This window comes from Strix aluco, chromosome 10, assembly GCF_031877795.1.
Source record: "Strix aluco isolate bStrAlu1 chromosome 10, bStrAlu1.hap1, whole genome shotgun sequence".
Lineage (NCBI taxonomy): Eukaryota > Metazoa > Chordata > Aves > Strigiformes > Strigidae > Strix > Strix aluco.
The window spans coordinates 26,602,168-26,622,475 of record NC_133940.1 but is presented as its reverse complement, the minus strand read 5'-3'; the positions used below and the strand labels follow the sequence as shown (position 1 = coordinate 26,622,475).

General features: G+C 36.7%; 1 protein-coding gene across 3 annotated transcripts in view; it reads right to left on the bottom strand.

Moving 5' to 3' along the window:
* Positions 1 to 924: 924 nt before the first annotated feature.
* RPS6KA6 (ribosomal protein S6 kinase A6) overlaps positions 925 to 20,308 on the bottom strand; it is a 43,602-nt gene continuing 24,218 nt past the window's right edge. For all 3 annotated transcript variants that reach the window (XM_074834811.1, XM_074834813.1, XM_074834812.1), the window contains exons 10-22: positions 19,732 to 19,802; positions 18,446 to 18,534; positions 17,925 to 17,989; positions 15,798 to 15,900; positions 14,343 to 14,467; positions 13,924 to 14,049; positions 13,258 to 13,347; positions 12,424 to 12,582; positions 11,813 to 11,974; positions 11,334 to 11,410; positions 9,529 to 9,646; positions 7,597 to 7,737; positions 925 to 6,720 (exon numbers count right to left, since the gene is read on the bottom strand). In XM_074834811.1, coding sequence (XP_074690912.1) covers positions 6,595 to 6,720; positions 7,597 to 7,737; positions 9,529 to 9,646; positions 11,334 to 11,410; positions 11,813 to 11,974; positions 12,424 to 12,582; positions 13,258 to 13,347; positions 13,924 to 14,049; positions 14,343 to 14,467; positions 15,798 to 15,900; positions 17,925 to 17,989; positions 18,446 to 18,534; positions 19,732 to 19,802 — 1,452 coding nt within the window. In that variant the 3' untranslated portion in view covers positions 925 to 6,594. The remainder of the gene's footprint in view (positions 6,721 to 7,596; positions 7,738 to 9,528; positions 9,647 to 11,333; positions 11,411 to 11,812; positions 11,975 to 12,423; positions 12,583 to 13,257; positions 13,348 to 13,923; positions 14,050 to 14,342; positions 14,468 to 15,797; positions 15,901 to 17,924; positions 17,990 to 18,445; positions 18,535 to 19,731; positions 19,803 to 20,308) is intronic.

Here is a 20,308-nt window from a genome sequence, read left to right as displayed (position 1 = left end):
TCTGGCCCAACCTTGGGAGCCCCCTGGGCACACTGGGGCCTGGCACTGCTGGGCAGGGGCAAGGGAACAGCTCTGTCACCAAGAGCTTATTCCTCATTTAGCTCCTACTTTTTCTTTCCCATTTCAGTTACCAATTCATTAATGAAAACATTAAAAAACCCCAACCAAACCATACTGAAGCATTTGATCCTTCCCTAAATTGCTGAGGGGTTTGTCTGGGGGTGTCACGAGAGCCAGGTGACTCCACCAGGGGACAGGCCTGAGAGCTTGTAAAAAGAAGGGGCTTGGGTGAGCAAACATCATCCAGCTGGACTTACTTCAGGCAATTGTGGATAAAACCTTTCTCCGTGTATTTGGACTGATGGGGTAGCTGAAAAATAAGGTATCTGCAACCCATCCTGAATACAAAGAGCAACACTAGTTACCAAATACCTTAAAAGTACTTTAAACCCAGATTTTGCAATTTTATCCATGCTTTTATATCAAAATTTCATACTTTTGTCCCATGATGGGGATGATGGGCTGCACAGTGAGCTGCTCCATCACCTAGAGGTGAGGGCATCAAGCAACATTTGGCATCGCAGTAACAGTTCGTGTATAGGCCAGAAGAGTTCAATAATCTGCAGCAATTTTTCTGCTCAAATCCAAAGACAAAGCGGTGTCAGGAGGCAGAGCCGTCTGCCGCGGCTCCCGAGACCTCGCGTGGTAAATGGTGACACACATCCTTAACTCTGAGGTGTGCCAGTCACCCTTTGTGATGGGATTGCTCTCACTCCAAATGCAAGTACAGTTTTCAAAGGTATTTTCAAAGGACCAGATTTTTACAGGAAAATTATTTCCTCTTTATAAAGTCAACTCTGAATAGATACCTGAAAAACATATAGAAGGTAGATCATCCCACCCTGAAGTAATACATCAATCCTATCGGTGAATGTATGTTTTATTGAAAGTGTGGCATGAAACACTTGACTGTGAGTATAAATTTATAAACAGCTCTTGATGTATGCGAGATTTTTGGCAAGGTTTACCAAATAATGCAATTCACAGTACATTTAATTTAGGAATGTTCGCTCATTGGCTTTTATATCAATTTTAAAAAAAGGAGTTGGTGAACTTCCAAATCATAAATGATGGATTTTTGTCAATTATAAAATATTATGAATTTGCAACCTTTTTATTCTAGTACTCAAGGAACTGCCAGCTATTTAAAACTGTACCTTTATCATTATTCACAAAGTTTAACAAAAATAAATACAATTTTGAGGTTGTCTTTGGCATGTCGTAATTCAAGGCAATAGTATCTTTTAGCAGCACAGTGCAAAGAAAAACAACATACCATACAATGCACTACTAGATTCAGCCTTACAAGGAGAAGAGAACGTAGTACAATGCAAACTTTAATGTCAATATATACAGAGCTTTAAAGAAAACATTTTTTTAAAATTAAATGAAATAAATACAATATGATACAAAATCCACAATATGCTTAGAGAAAGAAATGACAGTTACAATATCTGATAACGGGGACCTTTTGTATAGTTTCATCTTTGAAGTACCTCAGAGCATGTAATTCATTGCACACTGTTTTCAATTAATGCCCTTTCATATATTGAGATTTATAGCCAGTCACGTGCCAGAAGAGTTTTAGCTCTAATCAGAGTATCAGTGCAAGATGCCAAAGTGCTTGGGATATTATGACAATGCAATTACTTAGCAAACGCTGCTCATAAGCCTAATGCAAAACACACAAAATAGGAACACTTTGTCCTGCAAAGGAGATCCACCTCGAGCATCTTTTCAGTTCTCACATAAAAACCAACCCCAAAACAGGATGCAATGTTCTTCAAACTCACTATTGGTAATAAGCTATTGCCCAAACCTTAATAATTAAGAGACATAATCGATTAGATATCTTTTAAAGCTTTCAAAAAAGTTTGCTTTCATTACATGGGAAAAATATCAAGAAAACCAGTCATTGATTACTTTGGGGGGGGACTTCTAATTATGTAAACTATTATAATACTCAAGTCAGCTCTACCTATAGGCTAAGGGTGGGTTTTTTTTTTTTTTTAAAATTGTATTCATTCTTCTATTCCCAAAGGAAAATGTAGGCTTATCCACAACAACATAATTTGGGGGAGTAAACATTTAACATTACACCGAAGTAGGGACAAACAGTATTCAGGATGTACTTAACTAAAGGGGGGGTTAATGCAGAAGGATGGTACAGTATGAATGACAGTGTAGGCGTGTTGCCAGTGGGTATCAATACACACCCAAGAAAGTTTTTGAATAAACTTTCAAGGAGAAATTTTTTTTCTTTTAATCATATAGAGCTCCCATAGGATTACATAAGGACTCTTACCACAGCTTCAGAAGCCTTCTGAAAACTTTGAGAAAGAAAAACCTGCCCTCCCACAAATATTTGCAAACTTCTAACTCTGGATAGGATTGAAAAACTTAAGTGCTACAGAAGTACATAAAACCCCGTGTTTGCATTGCTGTTTTAGCCTAATTTCATTGATGCAAATCACAATAATTACTATAGTATTGTGTAATTCATTTAACTCCATTCTTACCAGCTATTTCAACTTTTTCATTGTAACATTTGAGGGCAGTGCTGAGTACTGGATGAGCAATCTGTCACTGCAAATAATTTCCAATTGTTGAAGTTTGCTAGAGGTAATTTTAACTATTGGATATATGAATATTAGCTTTGAAAAATGAATTAAAACATGGAAGACTCAATTCAGGCTCAATATGATTGACTTGGGTGAGGTTTTAGATGCCTCCTCTGGATGCAAGGAGTACATTTAAACCCTACTACAACACAGGCCCTCAAACGGACAGTACACTTAGACCACCTACACCTTAGGGTCTTTGTGTGATCAACGAGAATTTACTAGTTTTAAGCATAACGGGGAAACACACACAACATGCTAATAACAGCACTGAGACTACACAAGCCACAGAACAGTGGCTTAAATGAACCCACCCATGATAATGCTCCCAGTATGGGTACTCTTTGTTACGCACCACTGGCTGATATTGATGCCACTGCATAGTTTTTGGATACATCATAGGAATACAGTAGAGTTCCTCACTTTATCAGAACGATAAGACAGAACTTGCGATATCCAAGGGGTGAAAGAACAACAAAACACATCACGAGCCTGCTCCAGCTATAGCTGATGTCTGTGGGCATCTACTCTCTTTAGTGAGAATGTATCAGGCTCTCCGTGCACTTGAGAACTAGCACTTATTTTTAATTGCCATTATCAAACATCAGAGTAGAAGTTATTTTGCTGGCAGTAACAGAAACCATATCCAAAATGTTACATAATTTAAGATATTAATTAGTTCTCTGGAAATCCTTCTAAATACATAGTATGTATGCCTATTTCTTTGTAAGTATAAGCCTTTGTAAAAATTTCTTTTTTTTTTTTTAAAAAGTAAATCAGTAAGATAGTAAAATCATAACTAGTTTCTAATCTTGAACTGTGCAGAGATATCAAAGTGAAACGATGTACACTAACCTTTCACTCCAGCCAAGAGCACGTTCAAATTAAGTGTTCTTCCACTTCAGACATTTAACTGATTACCCATGAGCAGCCCATGCTACTTTTCTGTAATTGCTTAATTGAACAAAACCAAAGTTTGGAAAAAAAAAAAAAAGGATGAGAAGTCTGCAAGAAATTTCAAAAGAAGTCACAAAGACTTAAATACTAAATAGCAAGAGTAAACTGCAAGTGACCTCTTTTGTATCCCTGCATATCCAAATGTTTCAAAGACTGATATGCTGAAATATTCATAGCAAGTGAACTCCCCCCTCCCCCTGCCCCAAATTAAGGATTAAAATTGGCATACCAGGGTATGCTGGCCTAGTCAGATATAACAAAGGTGTTTGTCCATGTTTTCCTTGTGGTAAGACAATTTTGTAACGTTGCAGTCACTGAAACTTTGCTTTTACCACAGGACTACCACTTGCACTAGAGGCCAGTAATGATATAGAACCAGTAGGGATAACTTTACAGAAGATGTTTTAAATTTTTTGCTAAGAATAAGAATATCCACCTTGTTTGTGTACTTTTCCTCTTACCACCTTTGTGTTGCACACCAAGAAAAACTTAAGTACCTTCTGCTGCTTACAACTGCTTTTGTGCAAAACGCTTTTAAGGTGCTTATAATGTGGTGCTTCTAAGCAAGCTAAAAGAAAATACCAATATAAACACTGTTAAATGATTCATGAACAAAGCCATTAAAGACCAGCTGCTACCTTACGGGAAAGCTGAAGACAATTCAAGTTTGACACTTTAGTTGTGTTCCACACCTTGCATTACCCTCTATCCTCAACACAGCTTTTACCGCTACATTTCAACCCACGTTATACCTTGACCTTGGCTAAGGGGGCTTTATTTCCACTACTTTTTTTTTTTTCCTCCTTAGAGCGAATTCAAGTTCTTCTGGCAATCATTTGTAAATTTGCAAAAAAGTTATAGCTGTAGACTGTAGACAAGAGGTTTACAGGCATTCTTGCTGGCAAAGGTCTTCAGTAATGAAACAAAGGATGAACCAGCTGCATAAGGGGTAGGTTTTGTACTAAACAATAAGCTTTCCAGGAAGCAGTTGTGTTCTTTGATAAGCTTTCAAGCATTCCAAACAGGCACCTCAAAACTAGGCACAAACGGCCCCTAAAGCTTCCAACATCTATCAAACACTCAAATTTAGTATGGGGTATGTTCTGCATGATACAGATAGCACACCTATGTTTGCTATATTCATTAAGTCTCAAATCTACATATATTCATACCTAACTATTTGGCCAGATAATTTCCATCTTCCCCCACCACAACAAAAGAAAGCAGCTTATCTAATAGTACTTCCAATGCCACCAAGTAATTCACAGGTATAAACAAAAAACAACCAGCACCCTCTGCCTTTTAAGATGTGAGTTACTACCACCACTCTTGGCAGTTGGGCCAGAATTCTCCTGAAAGCTTTGTTTCCTGTCTCAAAATGCCAAGTTCTGCCATCACTGGTGTCTTGTAATTGGCTACCAAAGGGATTTGGAACAGGAAATTCAATGATGGCAAATCAGTCTGAACTACATTTGATTTTTGGTCACTTGGATTCTCTAACTGTTCACAGTTTAATTGCTGGTCACTAATATACTCAGTATTTAAAATGGATATCATCCTACTATGACAGTATAACTGCACAGTAGCATCTACAACTTCTGAAAATACTTTTAAGCTCATCATTTCCGAATGCATTAGTCCCCTGCCTACTAGCAGTTAGCACTGGTTTTGAGTCAGAAAATCCCAAGACAATTCTGGCCCTGAAATTAATTTCCTCCCCATCACCACATTTAGAAACAGCTGAAGTCCTAACACCAAGACAGAGAGGGCAAGTGAGTGCTGGCAACAGGATATTGTCAGTAACTTGTCCATAACTGTGAAATTTCTTGGTCAGAACTCCCTTATCTGGGCACACTGCAAGGCTTATTTATTTTCCCAAGCTACCCCTACAGTTAGGCAAATAGAATTTTGCATTTATGTTCTGTAATATTTGTACATGCGGCAAGAGATTTGGATAGAAGCAACGTTCTATAAAAATCAAATAAATAATAAAATCCACGTGCCAAGTTTGTTATAATAAAGTGTCAGTTTGTCTTATATGCCGAACTTACTTAATATTGGGTATATTCAGTAGAAATGACTGCCGAGGAAACAGTAACACATTGTACTAATCCATAGACAACATAAGTAACAAAAAGGATTGGATTGCATGATGTTGTCTTAAAGGAGTACCAATGTTATTGAGATCCTTAATTTTGACAGTTTATACACATACTTACTTTCTTCAGCTCAGTGCAGGACACAACACCATTCGTGGTAACAACTAGAAATGTTAATTTTCCTGTAAGAGGCCATTTCTTAACTAGCATTTCTTTTGGGTCACAAGTGATCAAATTAAGTTAGTTTATGGGTAAAGTGCAGAATCTTACACATCCCTTTTACTTGTATTTTCACATAAACTTATCAGTTACTGGCACCATGCAAACACAGACCTTCCAAATTAACACTAATGCATTTAACACTGGCACAATACATTAGTCAGCTTTTCATAATAGTAATGAACAAGTTAAATGAATTAAGTTGAATGAATTAAGTGCCCAATTACAAAATTAAGAATTTGTCCTTCACAACAGGGTCTAAAGGTGTGAAGAAAACTTACACTGACACTTTATGTACAACTTGGTCATTGGCAACGGTCCCCTAAACCATTTTTTAAATGAACCCAGCAAAACTATACAGAATGTGAAACAATATTTGCAACAGATCTCTTAAAGGACAGTGTAGAGAAATTCATTATGGTGTACCTGATGTTTAAATTAATTTAACAGATACGGCTTGTAAAACAACACAGTATGAACCTGTGGATTTTTTTTTTTTCTTTTTAAAAAAAGGACTTTTACAGAATTCAAGTAGTGTAGCAGGAAACCATAGATGCCTTTTGATCACAGGTCAGGCAAAATAGAGCCACTTATTGGATTTTCCCCTTGCTTCTGTTTGCTAAGGTGTCCCAGTGGATCTATAAGTCTGTTGATGTTAGCTTTTTCATGCTCCGTCGCTGAGCTAAACTTGAGGCTGCAACAGGCTCTAACACTGGCTGAAATGTCTTGTGATTCAGTGCAGAATATGTAGCAGCCATGGCTCCCTAGAGAACAACAAAATACATAAAAGGCTGTAAAGGTCATTTTTATCAGAAAATAAAGCCATTGAATATTAAATTCTTAATTAACTCTAGGAAAAAAAACAGGACTTATGGCAGGTCACACACATTCTCTAAAGTTTGCTTTGAAAAAAACATTTATTGCTGAATCCTTCAGGTTTCTAAGCATGGGTGTCTGACATTTCTGTTTCTTTCCTATGTACTTCTCTTATATACCTTAGATGTAGGAGTAACCTTTTAACACAGGTCAGAATTAGTATCTTCCAAGCAACATTAGCACCAATTTATCAAATACAGCCACCTAAGTGGCTATTCAGGTCCTGATTTATGAAGACAACACAATTAAGACTCGCTATCATAGGTCCTTGTTTCTGAACCCAACAAAACTAATGAAGTCAACTTAAAAGCTGCCTGCATACAGTAAAATGTTTTTGTGTCAAGTCAGAAAGAGCTACAGAACTAATAAAATACCAGTGGAAAAACTGCAGTGTAGTTTATTAATTTATGTTAGGAAAGCACAATATGAGCCAGTCACAGAAACAAATCCCAAAAGATTAATTGAATAAGAATGTGAGGAGACCTGTGGCAGTCTCAGATAACTTTCTTATCAGGTTTCTATATGACCAAAGCTACCTTCATCTTCGAACACTCAGAAAAATCTCTTCCTTCACACATAGGTTAAAAAAATTAGTTTACAAATACTTTGTCTGCTTATGTAACTTAAATATGCACGTGGCTGGGAAAACAAAAGAAAGCTCATTTCTAAAGAAAAAAAGTGAGTTCTGCCTGTAGCTCTAAGAGCGACCCAATTCATTGTGCATCCACCAGCTCACGCAACATTCAGCCTTCAGGTTGTTTTACCTTTACTAGATGTGGTGCATCTTGCCTGTTTAGTTGATAATGTGGCAACTGGTCCCTACAGGCTATCCACGAATGCTTTAATACTTGCTCTGCTGTATACCGCTGATGTGGATCTACATGAAGCATATGTGATAACAAGTCCTAGATAAAAATGGAACACACACATGTTATTCAGTTAAAATAATCTTATACAGACTTTAACACAATAATTATGGCAGCAGTGAAATAAGTACCCTATGTGGCAGGGATTAACAGAATGCAAAAACATACACACACAAATCAGCAGACAAATTGGATCATTCTGTGCCTTGACACTGCAGAAGTCTGAAAACAATGTGTTGTACTATTTAATCAGTTTAACAGAGCAAGCCTTTATTGTAAAGAAACTTACGGTTTGTGCGTTTCACGTTTCAGTTTATTATTAATATAATCTTTAAAAGACTAAGAATAATATTAAAATTTAGCAGACAGATTTTATAGAAGAAAGCTATTACTTGCAAACATCTCTCCTCGTTCATACTACACATTTGGGGTCTGCTGACTACATATTACAATTGAATTCATACATAGTGATTGGTATATCATTTTTCCTTTAAGGAGCTATATAAAGAATAAAGCAAACAGAAGTGGACACTCTGTTTTGCCTGTTTAGAAGCATTAGCAATAAGCTACTAATTACAGTGTTGGTCAAAGCTAGAGCTAGGTGGGCAGGGCACAGAACAGAGACAGGAATAGCTTGAAAGAAAACAAAATATGAACAAGCCGACAGAATGTTCTCTTTGTTCTAGGTACAAAATGTTAAGCATTCTTAAATATACAGAAGTGAATTACTTGTGCTAAGACAGCATCAGCCAACAAGTATTCTGAATCACTCCTACCAAAATGAACAAATAGTGCAGTTCCAAAAGATCAGGAAAAGATTTAATATTAATGCCGAGCTTTATAAAGGTAACATGGGTAACTAAGATACCTCCAGACCAGGCCAGCACCAAACCCAGAGAGCTCATACAGCAATTGATGAGAGATGTGGTCTTTAAATAAAAAGCTGTATAATCAAGCTGAACAAGATTTCTGGCAAGATATCCAGATATATTTGGTTGTTAAAGTACTAGTTAAATTGCTGAAAGTACTAACAAAGAAAAAAGACCTGATGATTTCAGTGCCGAACAACGTTTAAGAAATTATACTACAAAAAAATTGACCTATTAATGCAAGACTGGTTAGCCACTAGAACAGATAATTGTAAAAAGTTATCCTGTCATTTAAGGAATCCTACAAACACCTGATTTTGGTCCATTAAAAAAATACTGATGATTAGGAAAGTCTATATTGGGACCCATATTATTCAAAATCTTTATCAGTGACCTGGGGGAAGGAAGAGAGTGCACTCTTGCCAAGTCTGCAGCAAGGCACCAAACCCAAAGGGACCCCAGAAAGGAAGAAACTGTACAGGGTGGAGACTAACTGGTTGGGGACCAGCTTTGCTGAGAAGGATCAGGAGGTTTTGGTAGACAAACTGAACCTGAACTACCAGTGTGACCTGGCACCCAAGGCGGCTGACGTTCCTTTAGACAGCATGGCCAAAGGAATGGAGATAGAGGACAAAGTAAAACAAGAAATGTTCTGGTTTGAAATTAGAAGCTTTTTCCTCATCACAGCAGCCAAGCATTGGGAAAGGCTGCCCAGGCAAGCTGTTCAGTCTCCACCCTTGGAAGTTTCTAAAGTCAGACTGAATAAAGCCCTGAGCTACCTGTCAGATCCCACAGCTGACCCTGCTTTGAGCGGGAGGTTGGATGAGATGACCTTCCCTGCAATAAAGTTTGCAGGTAATAATAGCAAACTACTGTGTTAGACTAGGCTATTTCATAAAGTTCATGAGATGTTCCTTTGAATTCTACAAAAACATAAGGACAAAACAAAACACATTTACACCTTTGCTGCATCTGAAACAGTGTCCCAGTTGCCTCCACTTAAAGAGAATTTTCCACTGCCTATCCGTACCAGGATCTCCTCTGGAGTATCATTAGGACCGTTGGCAAATGGTGTATAGCTGTTGAAAGACAAAAAAACCCCAAAATGCCTTGTTATGGGTAAGAAGCTGCAAGAAATTGGTAAAATCTCGTAAATCATTCTGAGTAGATGTGCCACTGCTGACAGAAACACGCTATACATTATTAAATACTTCCTATATTAACATTTAATCTTCAAAACTATATTATTTTCTTTTCCCCATAGTTGTGGTTAACCAAGTAGAATAAATGAGAAATACAGACTAAAAAGCTGTCTTAAGTTAGTATCTTAATAATCTAATCAGTGCAGACTTTCAACTTAAATAGAAGTGACTCACAAACACAAATTATGGTAGATTACCAGAACATGTAAAGTAATCCAAACCTGGAAGAGCACCTTAACAGAACGGCCCAATAGAGTTGGAGTAACATCATGTTTAGGGTATGTGCATTTAGTTAGACAGAGACTGAGCACAATATACGCACATTATTTGGGGAAAGTCTACAAGAATTTTCATGACAGTTTTTTTTACTTGAGTTTGGGAGGCTTAAACCACAAGGTTTTGGAGGCTTGTAACAGTTTACAGGGTTTCCTGTAAATCCAGCTTACTTTCTACAAATCCTACTGTGACAAACTCAAAAGAACCAAATCAGCAAATCTGAAAACCAATCTGAATCACTTAAACACACCTTTTAAAGATGTTCTGGCATGTCCTATGATCATAGGCTAGTACCAACTTATTTTTAACTATAAACCCCGAATCTTACTCGGATTAAGTAGATACATCCTAAAACCCCTTAGGTTTCAAATTAGCTTGCGAAAAATAGTAATAATTAAGCTTAATGTATTCTTAGTACTTCGAAAGCTCTGCATAGAAGAAAGATCAATCAGCATCATCAACAGAGGTTTAGGAGCTATCCCAGCCAGTTAGTTCTAGACTTTCAGTTGATAAGCTTAAGAAGAACAAAATGGAAAGAATGGAATCCACGCTAGACCATTCCTCCCCCATACTTTTGACCTGCCACACCTTTTGTTCAGACAATGTTTCTCAAGTGTGCAAGCAGTGTACTGCCCAATATCTGCATACTTGCACTTAAATCATACAGCAATCTGAGTTTTAATGACAGAACTGTAGTGGTGGTGATTTTACATGGAAAAACTACAAATTTATCAAGAGGAACAGATTCCAGTAGATGGTATTTATCTAAGACAAAAAAAAAAAAATCTGCTCTTCTGTTAGAACAAAATTCAGAAAACCTTTTACCATTCAGCCATTAAGCACTTCATAGTGTTTAATGAAAAATTTGAGGTTTAGAAAACTTAAGGGGTTACAAGCCAGTGTGTTCTGCAAAAGGGCCAGGAGTCAAGCCTGTTGCAGGAGATACAAGAAGGTGGACTACAAGAATACTACGGTGGGGTGGACAAGAGGCAGAAGGAGAAAGAAAACGACCAAATACTTTCACAGACTAAGTTCTCTCCTGGAAACTGGGGAGAGTCTTTGGCATCCCTCACCAGTCATGTACTATAGGAAAGAGAAGCCTTGAGCCTACCTGTAAGATAAGCCTAGTTTATGTATGCATTTACTGATAGCTTCCTGTTCCACTTGAGTGTCTCTGTCATTCTACATTCAAATTAATGAGGTAATTTCTTACAATTTTAATGAAAGCATGGATTCATGCAGCATACTGGAATTTTAGGTAAACAAAAAGCTAAGAAATACTTCTCACCCTGCCAACATTGTGTAAAGAAGAACACCCAAGCTCCATATGTCACAAGCAGCATCATATCCCTGTCTCATGAGAACCTATAAAACAAAGAGTGTTAGAGATTTTTCATATATTAAAAAAAACACCCCAAACCAATATCACTACACAGCCTAAGGAAGGGGAAATCAATCCCAGTATAATTTAATAGGTTTGATTGTTTTTTAATATACAGGTTACAGTAACTATCAACAGTATTTCTTGTTCCCAGAACATCATCTCAAGATTCTCAACAGGCTTACATCTTATTTTTGAGGATGGATTTTGCTATTTTTAAATCAGGTTTATTGTAAACATATGCACCAGTGTTTACAAAGTATGTGTAATTACATTTAATGAAAACTAGCAGATTTCCCCCCCGCCCCGCCCAAGCACTGCTAAAAAGTTTAAGTACTTGATGCATCAAAAACAGCATAGAGAAAACACACAGCAGCTTAAGATACCTCTGGTGCCACAAAGTTTGCAGTGTAGCACGGAGTTAGAAGTAGTCCATTTTCTCCTCGAAGTTGTTTTGCAAATCCAAAATCACAAATCCTGATAGAATCAGCATTATTTGAATCATCCGTATATAAAATATTACTAGGTTTAAGGTCTCGATGCACTACCTTTAAACAAAGAAATTTTTAAATCTATCATTTAGAAGTTGCATGTACATTTGTTTGTATGTAATTTGCAATTTATAAAAACTATTCTCTAGATTAGTGTACTTATTAACAGTTCTACACAATTATATAACTTTAAAGTAAAAAAAGATTCTAGTTCAAGTAATGTCATAAAAAAAGACAGCTGGCTCATAATGCAACTGGAACTAACATAACCATTTGCCAACAAGCATGAGAGAACAATATTTACTGTTTCACAAACTGCAAAAGCAGAGTCAAAGGGGCTTGCCAGAATAACAGGATGAGTTTTATATTATTCACCTTTGTCATAAAATACTCAGAAATCTTCTTCCCTTCTGCCATAAAAACAAGCCAACCAAAGCACATAACAAAAGGCATTTGTTAATTCTAAGAAATGTGAAAGGAGCTATGTCATAGAAGAAATCACTCACTCCTTGGCAGTGCAGGTAGTCCACAGTCTTAGTTATGGTGTATAATACAGCACTAGCCTCCCGCTCCGAGAAGAACTTCTGTCTGAGAATTCGATCAAGCAGCTCTCCTCCTTTCATCAGTTCAGTGACAAGGTATATGAATCTACCATCATCATACACCTGATGAGAATTTTAACAAGTGCGTACGTATATAAATGTACACGTATATTAAAGAAAGATCATCTATAATTATACATCTTGATAAATGTGAAAATTACAGACCAGATTGTTCACCTATTCACATATGAACAGAAAGCACAAACAGCAGCGACTGAAAAATTTAATTCTGCAATTCAGGAGCCTTAAAGCATGAAGCACAAGAAAGCTTATGTGTCATTCTGTGAGATGTTGAGGTAATCGATTGTCAATTCATGACTCAGAATTAAATTTTTCAGTCTAGGAACTTCTGTTGTAAGAGGAGAGTAGCTCTACCACTCCCTATTGCTCGTCCCCTCCATGGACAGTTTTTAGCTGCTGGCAGTTTGCATACACAGGACAACATGCAACTGCTTTTTCAGATTCAGATTACCAACACATTAGCTACTCATTTGAAATAAGAGGAAATAGGACATTTCTAACCTTTACATCATTTCTCACCTCAACTTCACTAAACAGCATTTAGAAAAAATTAGTATCAGGACAAAGCCATATTTTGAAATACTCACTTTACTATATATATTGCTCTCCTAATAAATTTTACTATGTAAAAGAAACTTCACAAATCCCAATAAACTCCCTACATCTGTATTTATTGACTACTCTGTTATAAGAGGTGACAGAGAAAGAAGTACATACATCCTTTAAAGTAATAATATTTGGATGTTGTCCATAACGCATAAGAATCTCAATTTCTTCCGAGGGATCCCTCTTACTTTTATCAATTATCTGCAAAATATAGCAAAAGAAAAAACAATTTGGCTAAACAAATTCTACTTAAAAAAATGTTTTGAATTTATATTCTCACTTCAAGACAGAATAGAACAATTTCTAGAGTTCATTACTTCATACTAATCACGACTAATTCATCTTCCAGCTTCATATCCCACTGTTTATTAATTTCTTGCTCTCTCCTTGCTACCAGTTAAAACTGTATTGTTCATGAGGTCTATTCTGCTCCCATGGACAAGGAAATGCAATGGACTGTCTGAAGCATCACTACTTCCCTGCAGCTCAGTTCCACCCTTGTGAATCTCCTTTTATTTCACATGTGCTCATCATTGTACAGTATTTTCAGGCTTCAAGATTTTAATTGCAAAGCCAGTTCTTCAAGGCCATACCCTTACCCACAAAAAGAGCAGCTTCAGAAGCCAATACACAATTTAAACAAATGAAGAAAACATGGTTTTTCATTTCTCACAGCACATAAACAGCTACAGTAACTAGAAAATTCATGTGTTTAAGTTTACAAGTGTACTACACAATAATTTCAGAACCATCACAGTGAAATTTATTCAAAAGTACCTTTACAGCAAACTCCATATTTGTAGCTATGTGTATACATCGCTTGCAAACAGAGTAGGAACCAACACCAATATCTTCCTTCAGTTCGTATACGTCAGTGAACTGTGCGCTGTTTCCATGAAGTTGCTTTAAAAAAAACAAACACACACAAGCTGTCACCCAAAGCAACAAGACACTCTTTGCCATAATACTGTTTCCAACAGCAAAAGTTTCTTCTGCCCGTCCATGCTTTCTCTTTTGAATTCTGCCTCCAGAAAAACAGCAACTTGCTTTTTAAAATTTAAAAATATCCCATGGAAGCATTTTAATAATGCACATTTTATAATAGTCTCCTCAGCCAAAAAGGAACAGACTGTAAACACTAAATATAGATCAATCTTTGGCATGTCAAAAAAGTTTTCCAAAACATAAGATGTTACCTGTACTATTGGCAGTATATTGGTGAGTGGTGATATTTTATGATCTTCTACAGTAGTAGTTGCAACAAAACTAAATCCTTTGAAGAGCTGATGTGCATTCGCACTAGGTGGGACTCCTGGAGAATCTAGTGGCATACACATTTGATTAGGATGGCTAAATCCCAGCAAGGCTATTTTTTAACATTCAGGAGAGATATGTTGGAAGAAACATTTTGAGGGAAGGGAACCAAACAAGTCAGTTATCTGTATTCTCTTATTTCGGTAACACACACAAAGCAAGTATTCCTGGGCTTTATCTAAAACTGCAAAACACTGCAGGGACTAATGTACAAATACATGTTTTTAAGAAGAAGTTTACTGAAGCACAACAATACTTATGAGAAAGAAATAAAGATCATAGCCTTATGTTCAGGGACTGCATCACAAAGAAGAGTGCCCACAGATTTTGCTACTTCAGTGGTGTATGTGCTGCTGGCAAGGCAGAAGTGAGGCAATACAAGAATATTCAATTAGTAATACTACTGAATAATTAGAACCACATTTTCCTCAGATTATGTGCACCTCTGAATTCACTGTTTGAAATCTCACAGTAAGCACAACTTGATGATTCTGTGTAGCCTATTAAAACCACAGACATTCTCCATACAAACATGACAAGTGCTTTTAAAAGTTGGATGCAGCAGTAAAGAGGAAAATTCACAAAAGAAAACCTGAAGTGAAACTTGAAGCCTACTAAGCCGTAAGTGTTTGCACTTACTGTCTTTGTTTCCAAGTTCAGTTACTTGGAAATTTTCAAAGTGCAATAATCTAAGGGATATTTTAGAGATAAATTTTCATAAGCTTCTTGAAACTATTTGAGATGTATTTGCAACTGACCTAGTAGTACAGGTACCCACCCAGTTCACTGTTCATTGTTCCCACCCTTCTCTGCCTTTGAATCACTGTTTTCTCAAGAGTAAAGTCAAACCCAGCATGGGTAGTGAGGAGAACAGCTCAAGGAAAAAATTACTGTAATGCTAGTTTTAATTTTAATAATGATAATAATGAATAGGCTCAAGAAAGTCATTTAAAGCAAGTCATTTTCAGTGGAATACTGACCCTAAAAATAATCACTGCCAGAATCAAATTTAGTTTACTTTTAGTACAAGATACTTCCCCCCTCAACACTGCATTTCTGACTAAGCCATAACTAGAAACCATAATTCAGCTGTTAATGTTGGTTTGTTTTTTTGGGTTGTTTTTTTTTTTTTTGGTTGGTGGATCAAAGTTTAGAATATTTCAAAGAATAGAAACCCACCAAGGAGAACATACTCCCCTCAAAGTACTGGAACCCTGTTCCACCCTTTCCTTTTAGTTTTGTCACTGACTTTTTCTCTTGGTAAGCTTGTTGTTGTAACAATAATTTGACCCCTCTCATCCCATGAACCCCACCAATATATAACCATGTACAATTACCTTTTGGTGTTTTTGCTGTGAATTCTGGATCAAAACAAAAGGTATCTTCTGGCTTTCCAGAAGCAGGTTTAAATGGGGGTTGAATTTCTCTTCTGAACAGTTTCTGAAGTAGAAGGACAAAGTCATATCATTAAGAATGAATGAAACTTCCACAGGTGCTGTAATTTTGCCAAGCTAAAGGGAAAGCAACTCAAGTGTTACAATTGTATTAAAACAGTTCTCTGAAAGAGTGAATAATATATAGCAAGTAGAAAACCACAAATATATATGGAAAAACTGAGCTACTTTCTTGCACCTTTGATTTGAAAGGCTATGGGAAATATTACAAATCCAACAACACACAGCTTTTTCCTTACTCTTTTGAATCTGCCTCACTTACCAGGTCTGTACTTTTAAAACTACAACAGCAGGCTGCTACTTATCACTAGTTCATCTTTGGCTTATTCAGAAGAACATGGAATAGCCATAGCTCATCTTACCTTCTATCATCATCTCAGACCTGGGTCACAGCTATTTCATCACCACTCTAAAAAACCACCCCAAAGGGAAGATATGGGGTACAGTCTTTACCTTTCTATTGTGGGTCCCAGACAAAGACCTCTCACAGATGACAGGCATGTCCCTCTTGGCACGGAACTGCCAGTTCTCAAAGCTCTATTCCAGGTTTTTCCTAATCTACTGAACTAAGACAGAGGGAAAGAATGGCTCCTTTTTTCTCCTTCACTCAACATGCTTTAGAAAAATGCATTGCCCAAGTGAGACTTATTGCTGATTTGAGATCATTTACAGTTAAGGAGGAGAAAATTTCATGCCAAATGATGTTGAAGCCCCATGCAAAGTTCAGGAAGTTCTGAACATTTTCTTGGCATTTCTCTCATCCTTTCAGACCTATTTTTTGCAGTTCTTTTCATTTAATCTTCCTGCACAAGAACATGCAACATATTTCAATTTAAAAAAACAAAAAAATCCCAACAAACAAACAAGGAAGATGGTCCTGAATTCATCCCATAGAAATAATGAGCTATAATTCAGAAGTGGTCATCAACACCAACATATTGAAATAAATACAAAGCACTGTCAAATGAAAAAAGTTAGAAAAAAGAAAAAACAAAGACTTAGAACTGCAGATCTTTCAAACTTCCTTGCTGGTATTTATTTCAACATCAGTCCCTTAGCAAAAAAAAAAACCCAACCCAACCAAAAAACAGATAATCAAGCCATAACAAGCCTTCTCTTACAAAGTGTACTCATAAAACCGTGAAGTTTTGCTGTTACTGAAAACCCTACTTGCTAATCAGGGCTCTATGGTAGAAGCTGAATAAACACAGCTAGAAAACCGCCTTCTCAGAAGTAAATACAGGAGATAAAAAGAAGGATAATGACAACAGGCTTTACAGAAACAGCTGAGCACAGTACTGGCTAGCATTGCAAGTAGACCTGTCAGCACAGCGACATCTTATTTATTGTGTCTATCCTTTTGTAGGCATTATAGCAAAGGAGTGTTTTCCAAGTGGATTTATTTGATATAGAGCATCTTAGTTTTGTCAACATTTCTGGGAAACACATCTCAAAAGTTTAGAGAACCTCAGAGGAAAAGCATAAAGGTGCTTGTTAAAAATTTAAGCAAGCAATCATGAACTCGTACAGACTTCTGATCATCTCAGAGCACCAGAGTCAATACTTGAACTGTGAATGGAATACGACTGATAAAATAGGAATGTGCTGTAGCTAACTAGAGAGAAGTCAAAGAGAATTACAGTCACAGAGAATTTTTGTGCCCTGCATGGAAGTACTAGAGGGACACTTACTGAAACGAAGGATTCTTGCACACAGGGAACACCAGCACCCTCTCCCAGCTACAAACCGTCTGCTCTAACAGACAATTTAAGCTTTAGAATGCTGCAACTCTTAATTTAAAAAGTAAATGTACAATTTATAATTAATACTTTCTATACCATAAATACTACAGCTCCAGATGCCAAGATTAGACTCTTAGATTCTAAGATTATAGTAGAAGTCAGCAGTACTGCAGTGTTTATTGTGCCCTATTCAGATGCAAATACTTATAAACGCTACAACACAGAAAAATTACAAACAGCTTTATCATTCAGATCATTTTGTACTTACGTTCCAGTCAACAGTAGAAAAAAAAGGATGTCTCTTGATTTCTTCAACTCCATCTGAACCAGCTCCTGAACAAAGAAAATACTGTAATTAAAACACTTTTGGGTGAAGTCTTTGAAGAAGATTGCACTAAAAATCAGTTCATTTCTAAAAATTTTGCATAGACATGGTTATTTGAGGGAATTGAAAATACAGAAATGTTCCAAGGATGTAAAACACTCAATTAAGTAGTGTACACCTCATCAGGGAGGCAAACAGTACAAGAGGCCCATAAATAGAGGGTGCTGATATCTTTGCTCTAACACTGTCAAAGCTTTGGCTCACTACTAAGAGTCACTGGTCCAAGAGAGTAGTCATTCATTAGCCAAACCCAGGAAGTCATGATCCAAGCTAACAAGAAATGGTATCTAAACCCAAATCTTACTGACTATCTGAAGCTTAAGAGTCTCTAGCAACTACTTTCTTCATATAATCAAACTCAACCTAACTACTTTTATTTCAGAGATCCAAATAAATGAACCAACCTAATCTGTTCGATGGGTTCCTTTTAAACAACATCCTCAGAAGACTTTGTGCTTCAGGGCTGAGGAACTGAGGCATTCCAAGTTTTGCTCTAAAGGAAAACAGAGAACAAGAGAAAGAAATGTATCTTACTAAAAATTGTCTACATAGACTTCATTGCACAATTTGATGTATTGAGGATCTATTCCAAAGTCTTGTAGAGTGTACACATTGAACTCATCAGCTTTTAAGTTTCACATTATATGAGTGGTTTTCAAAAAAAACACACCAGACCAAAAACCCCAAACCCCAAGTCCCCAAAACAAGCTTTATGCTAAAACAGAGTAAACCAATTATCCTCAGGAACAGGTATTTTCAAAGATATCTTCATGTCACCAGGAAGTTATCACCAAAATACCTCTACCAGAATCAATGACAGAAGAGACACCAAATTCTAAATTACCTGCCTCTGAAGTGATTGCTAATATTCTTCTTGAAGCAAGAGCCTCAAGAAGTAGCTCATTAAGCCATCATATAAAAGCTGACTGACTTTATCAAGCTTATTTTGTGAAAACTATTATGCTAAGGCAAGAAATTCTTCTGCAGAACTGTAGCATCACCTAGAGCTCCAAGTGAGGTTAGTGATCCAAGCCATCCGCTTCCAGGGGCAGTATCACTATAAACTCATACTCAGGGTAAGTTCAAACTGCCGTGTGTTGGTAAGAACAGAGTTTCTCTCTCACCCGCTTCTCTGTCACCCCCTCAAAAGGCCCAAGGCTCTGCATGTGGTCTCAAGGAAATTCTTTGTTAACTATGCACAAATAAAAACGAGAACATATTTGCCCAACAACTTCACTTACTAATCACCAGTTTACCCAGTTTGTCTTGTTACGCAGCTTCTGTTGTAACCGAAGTAATTTAATATGAAAAATGTGAGCACGTAAGTGTGCTCTCTCCATATATATGTACACACAGCAACACCCGATTAACTACTGCTTACAAAATAAGGTATGCTGTAATGCTTTATTACAAGAGAGCATAACCGCACGAGTGGTAAATGTTGGTCTAATTCACTGTACTGTTTTTATTTTTACTACACACCTACAAGTTCATCCCTAAGATTTTAATTCCTGCAGATATTTAACAGTATTTGCACAGTCTGGGATCTAAACCTTGTTGCAGGGGGCTTCGCTTTTTTGTTCCTGTTCTAGCTTAATGCTCTTCAAACACAAGGAGCTATAACAAGCTGTTAAAACGTGTTTAAAAATTACATTTTCTGATTTTCCAAAAAGTAAGAAGATATACTTACTTCAGTATCATATTCATAGTTTCATTTCGATCTTTACCTTGAAATGGTAGTGTACCAGTAAGCATTTCAAACTGAAAAGAACAAATTAGATTAACAAATCTAAATCAACACTTCTTCTCCCAGTTGCTCAAAGTGTTAAGTACTGTACTCTGCCCTACCACTACATTAGACATACCGGCTTGAGGTTTTAATTATCAAAAAAGTTCACAAATCTAAAACTTTGTTTTCATTGGCAGTTTACATGCTAACAACAGTGGCAAGTGTAATGTAATGATGATGTAGGAATATTTTACATCCACAAGCTACTTCAATTAAAGTAATAAAATCCTCTCCATAACCAAGTTTTAGAAGTTGTCATATTCTGAAAACAGCAAGAAGAATAAATTCTAACCAGTACTTTACTTTTAATATGAATATGCATATTTCAGCCTGATGCTCTAACACATCACAGCAATAGCATAAGTGCTCGCAGTTACTGGCTTATTTCACTACTCCACTCTAGTATTCATTCAACAGGCTTAATCTTACAAAAATGCAATTAATATTGCACCAAACCAAGTCTTCAGGGTTTTTTTTC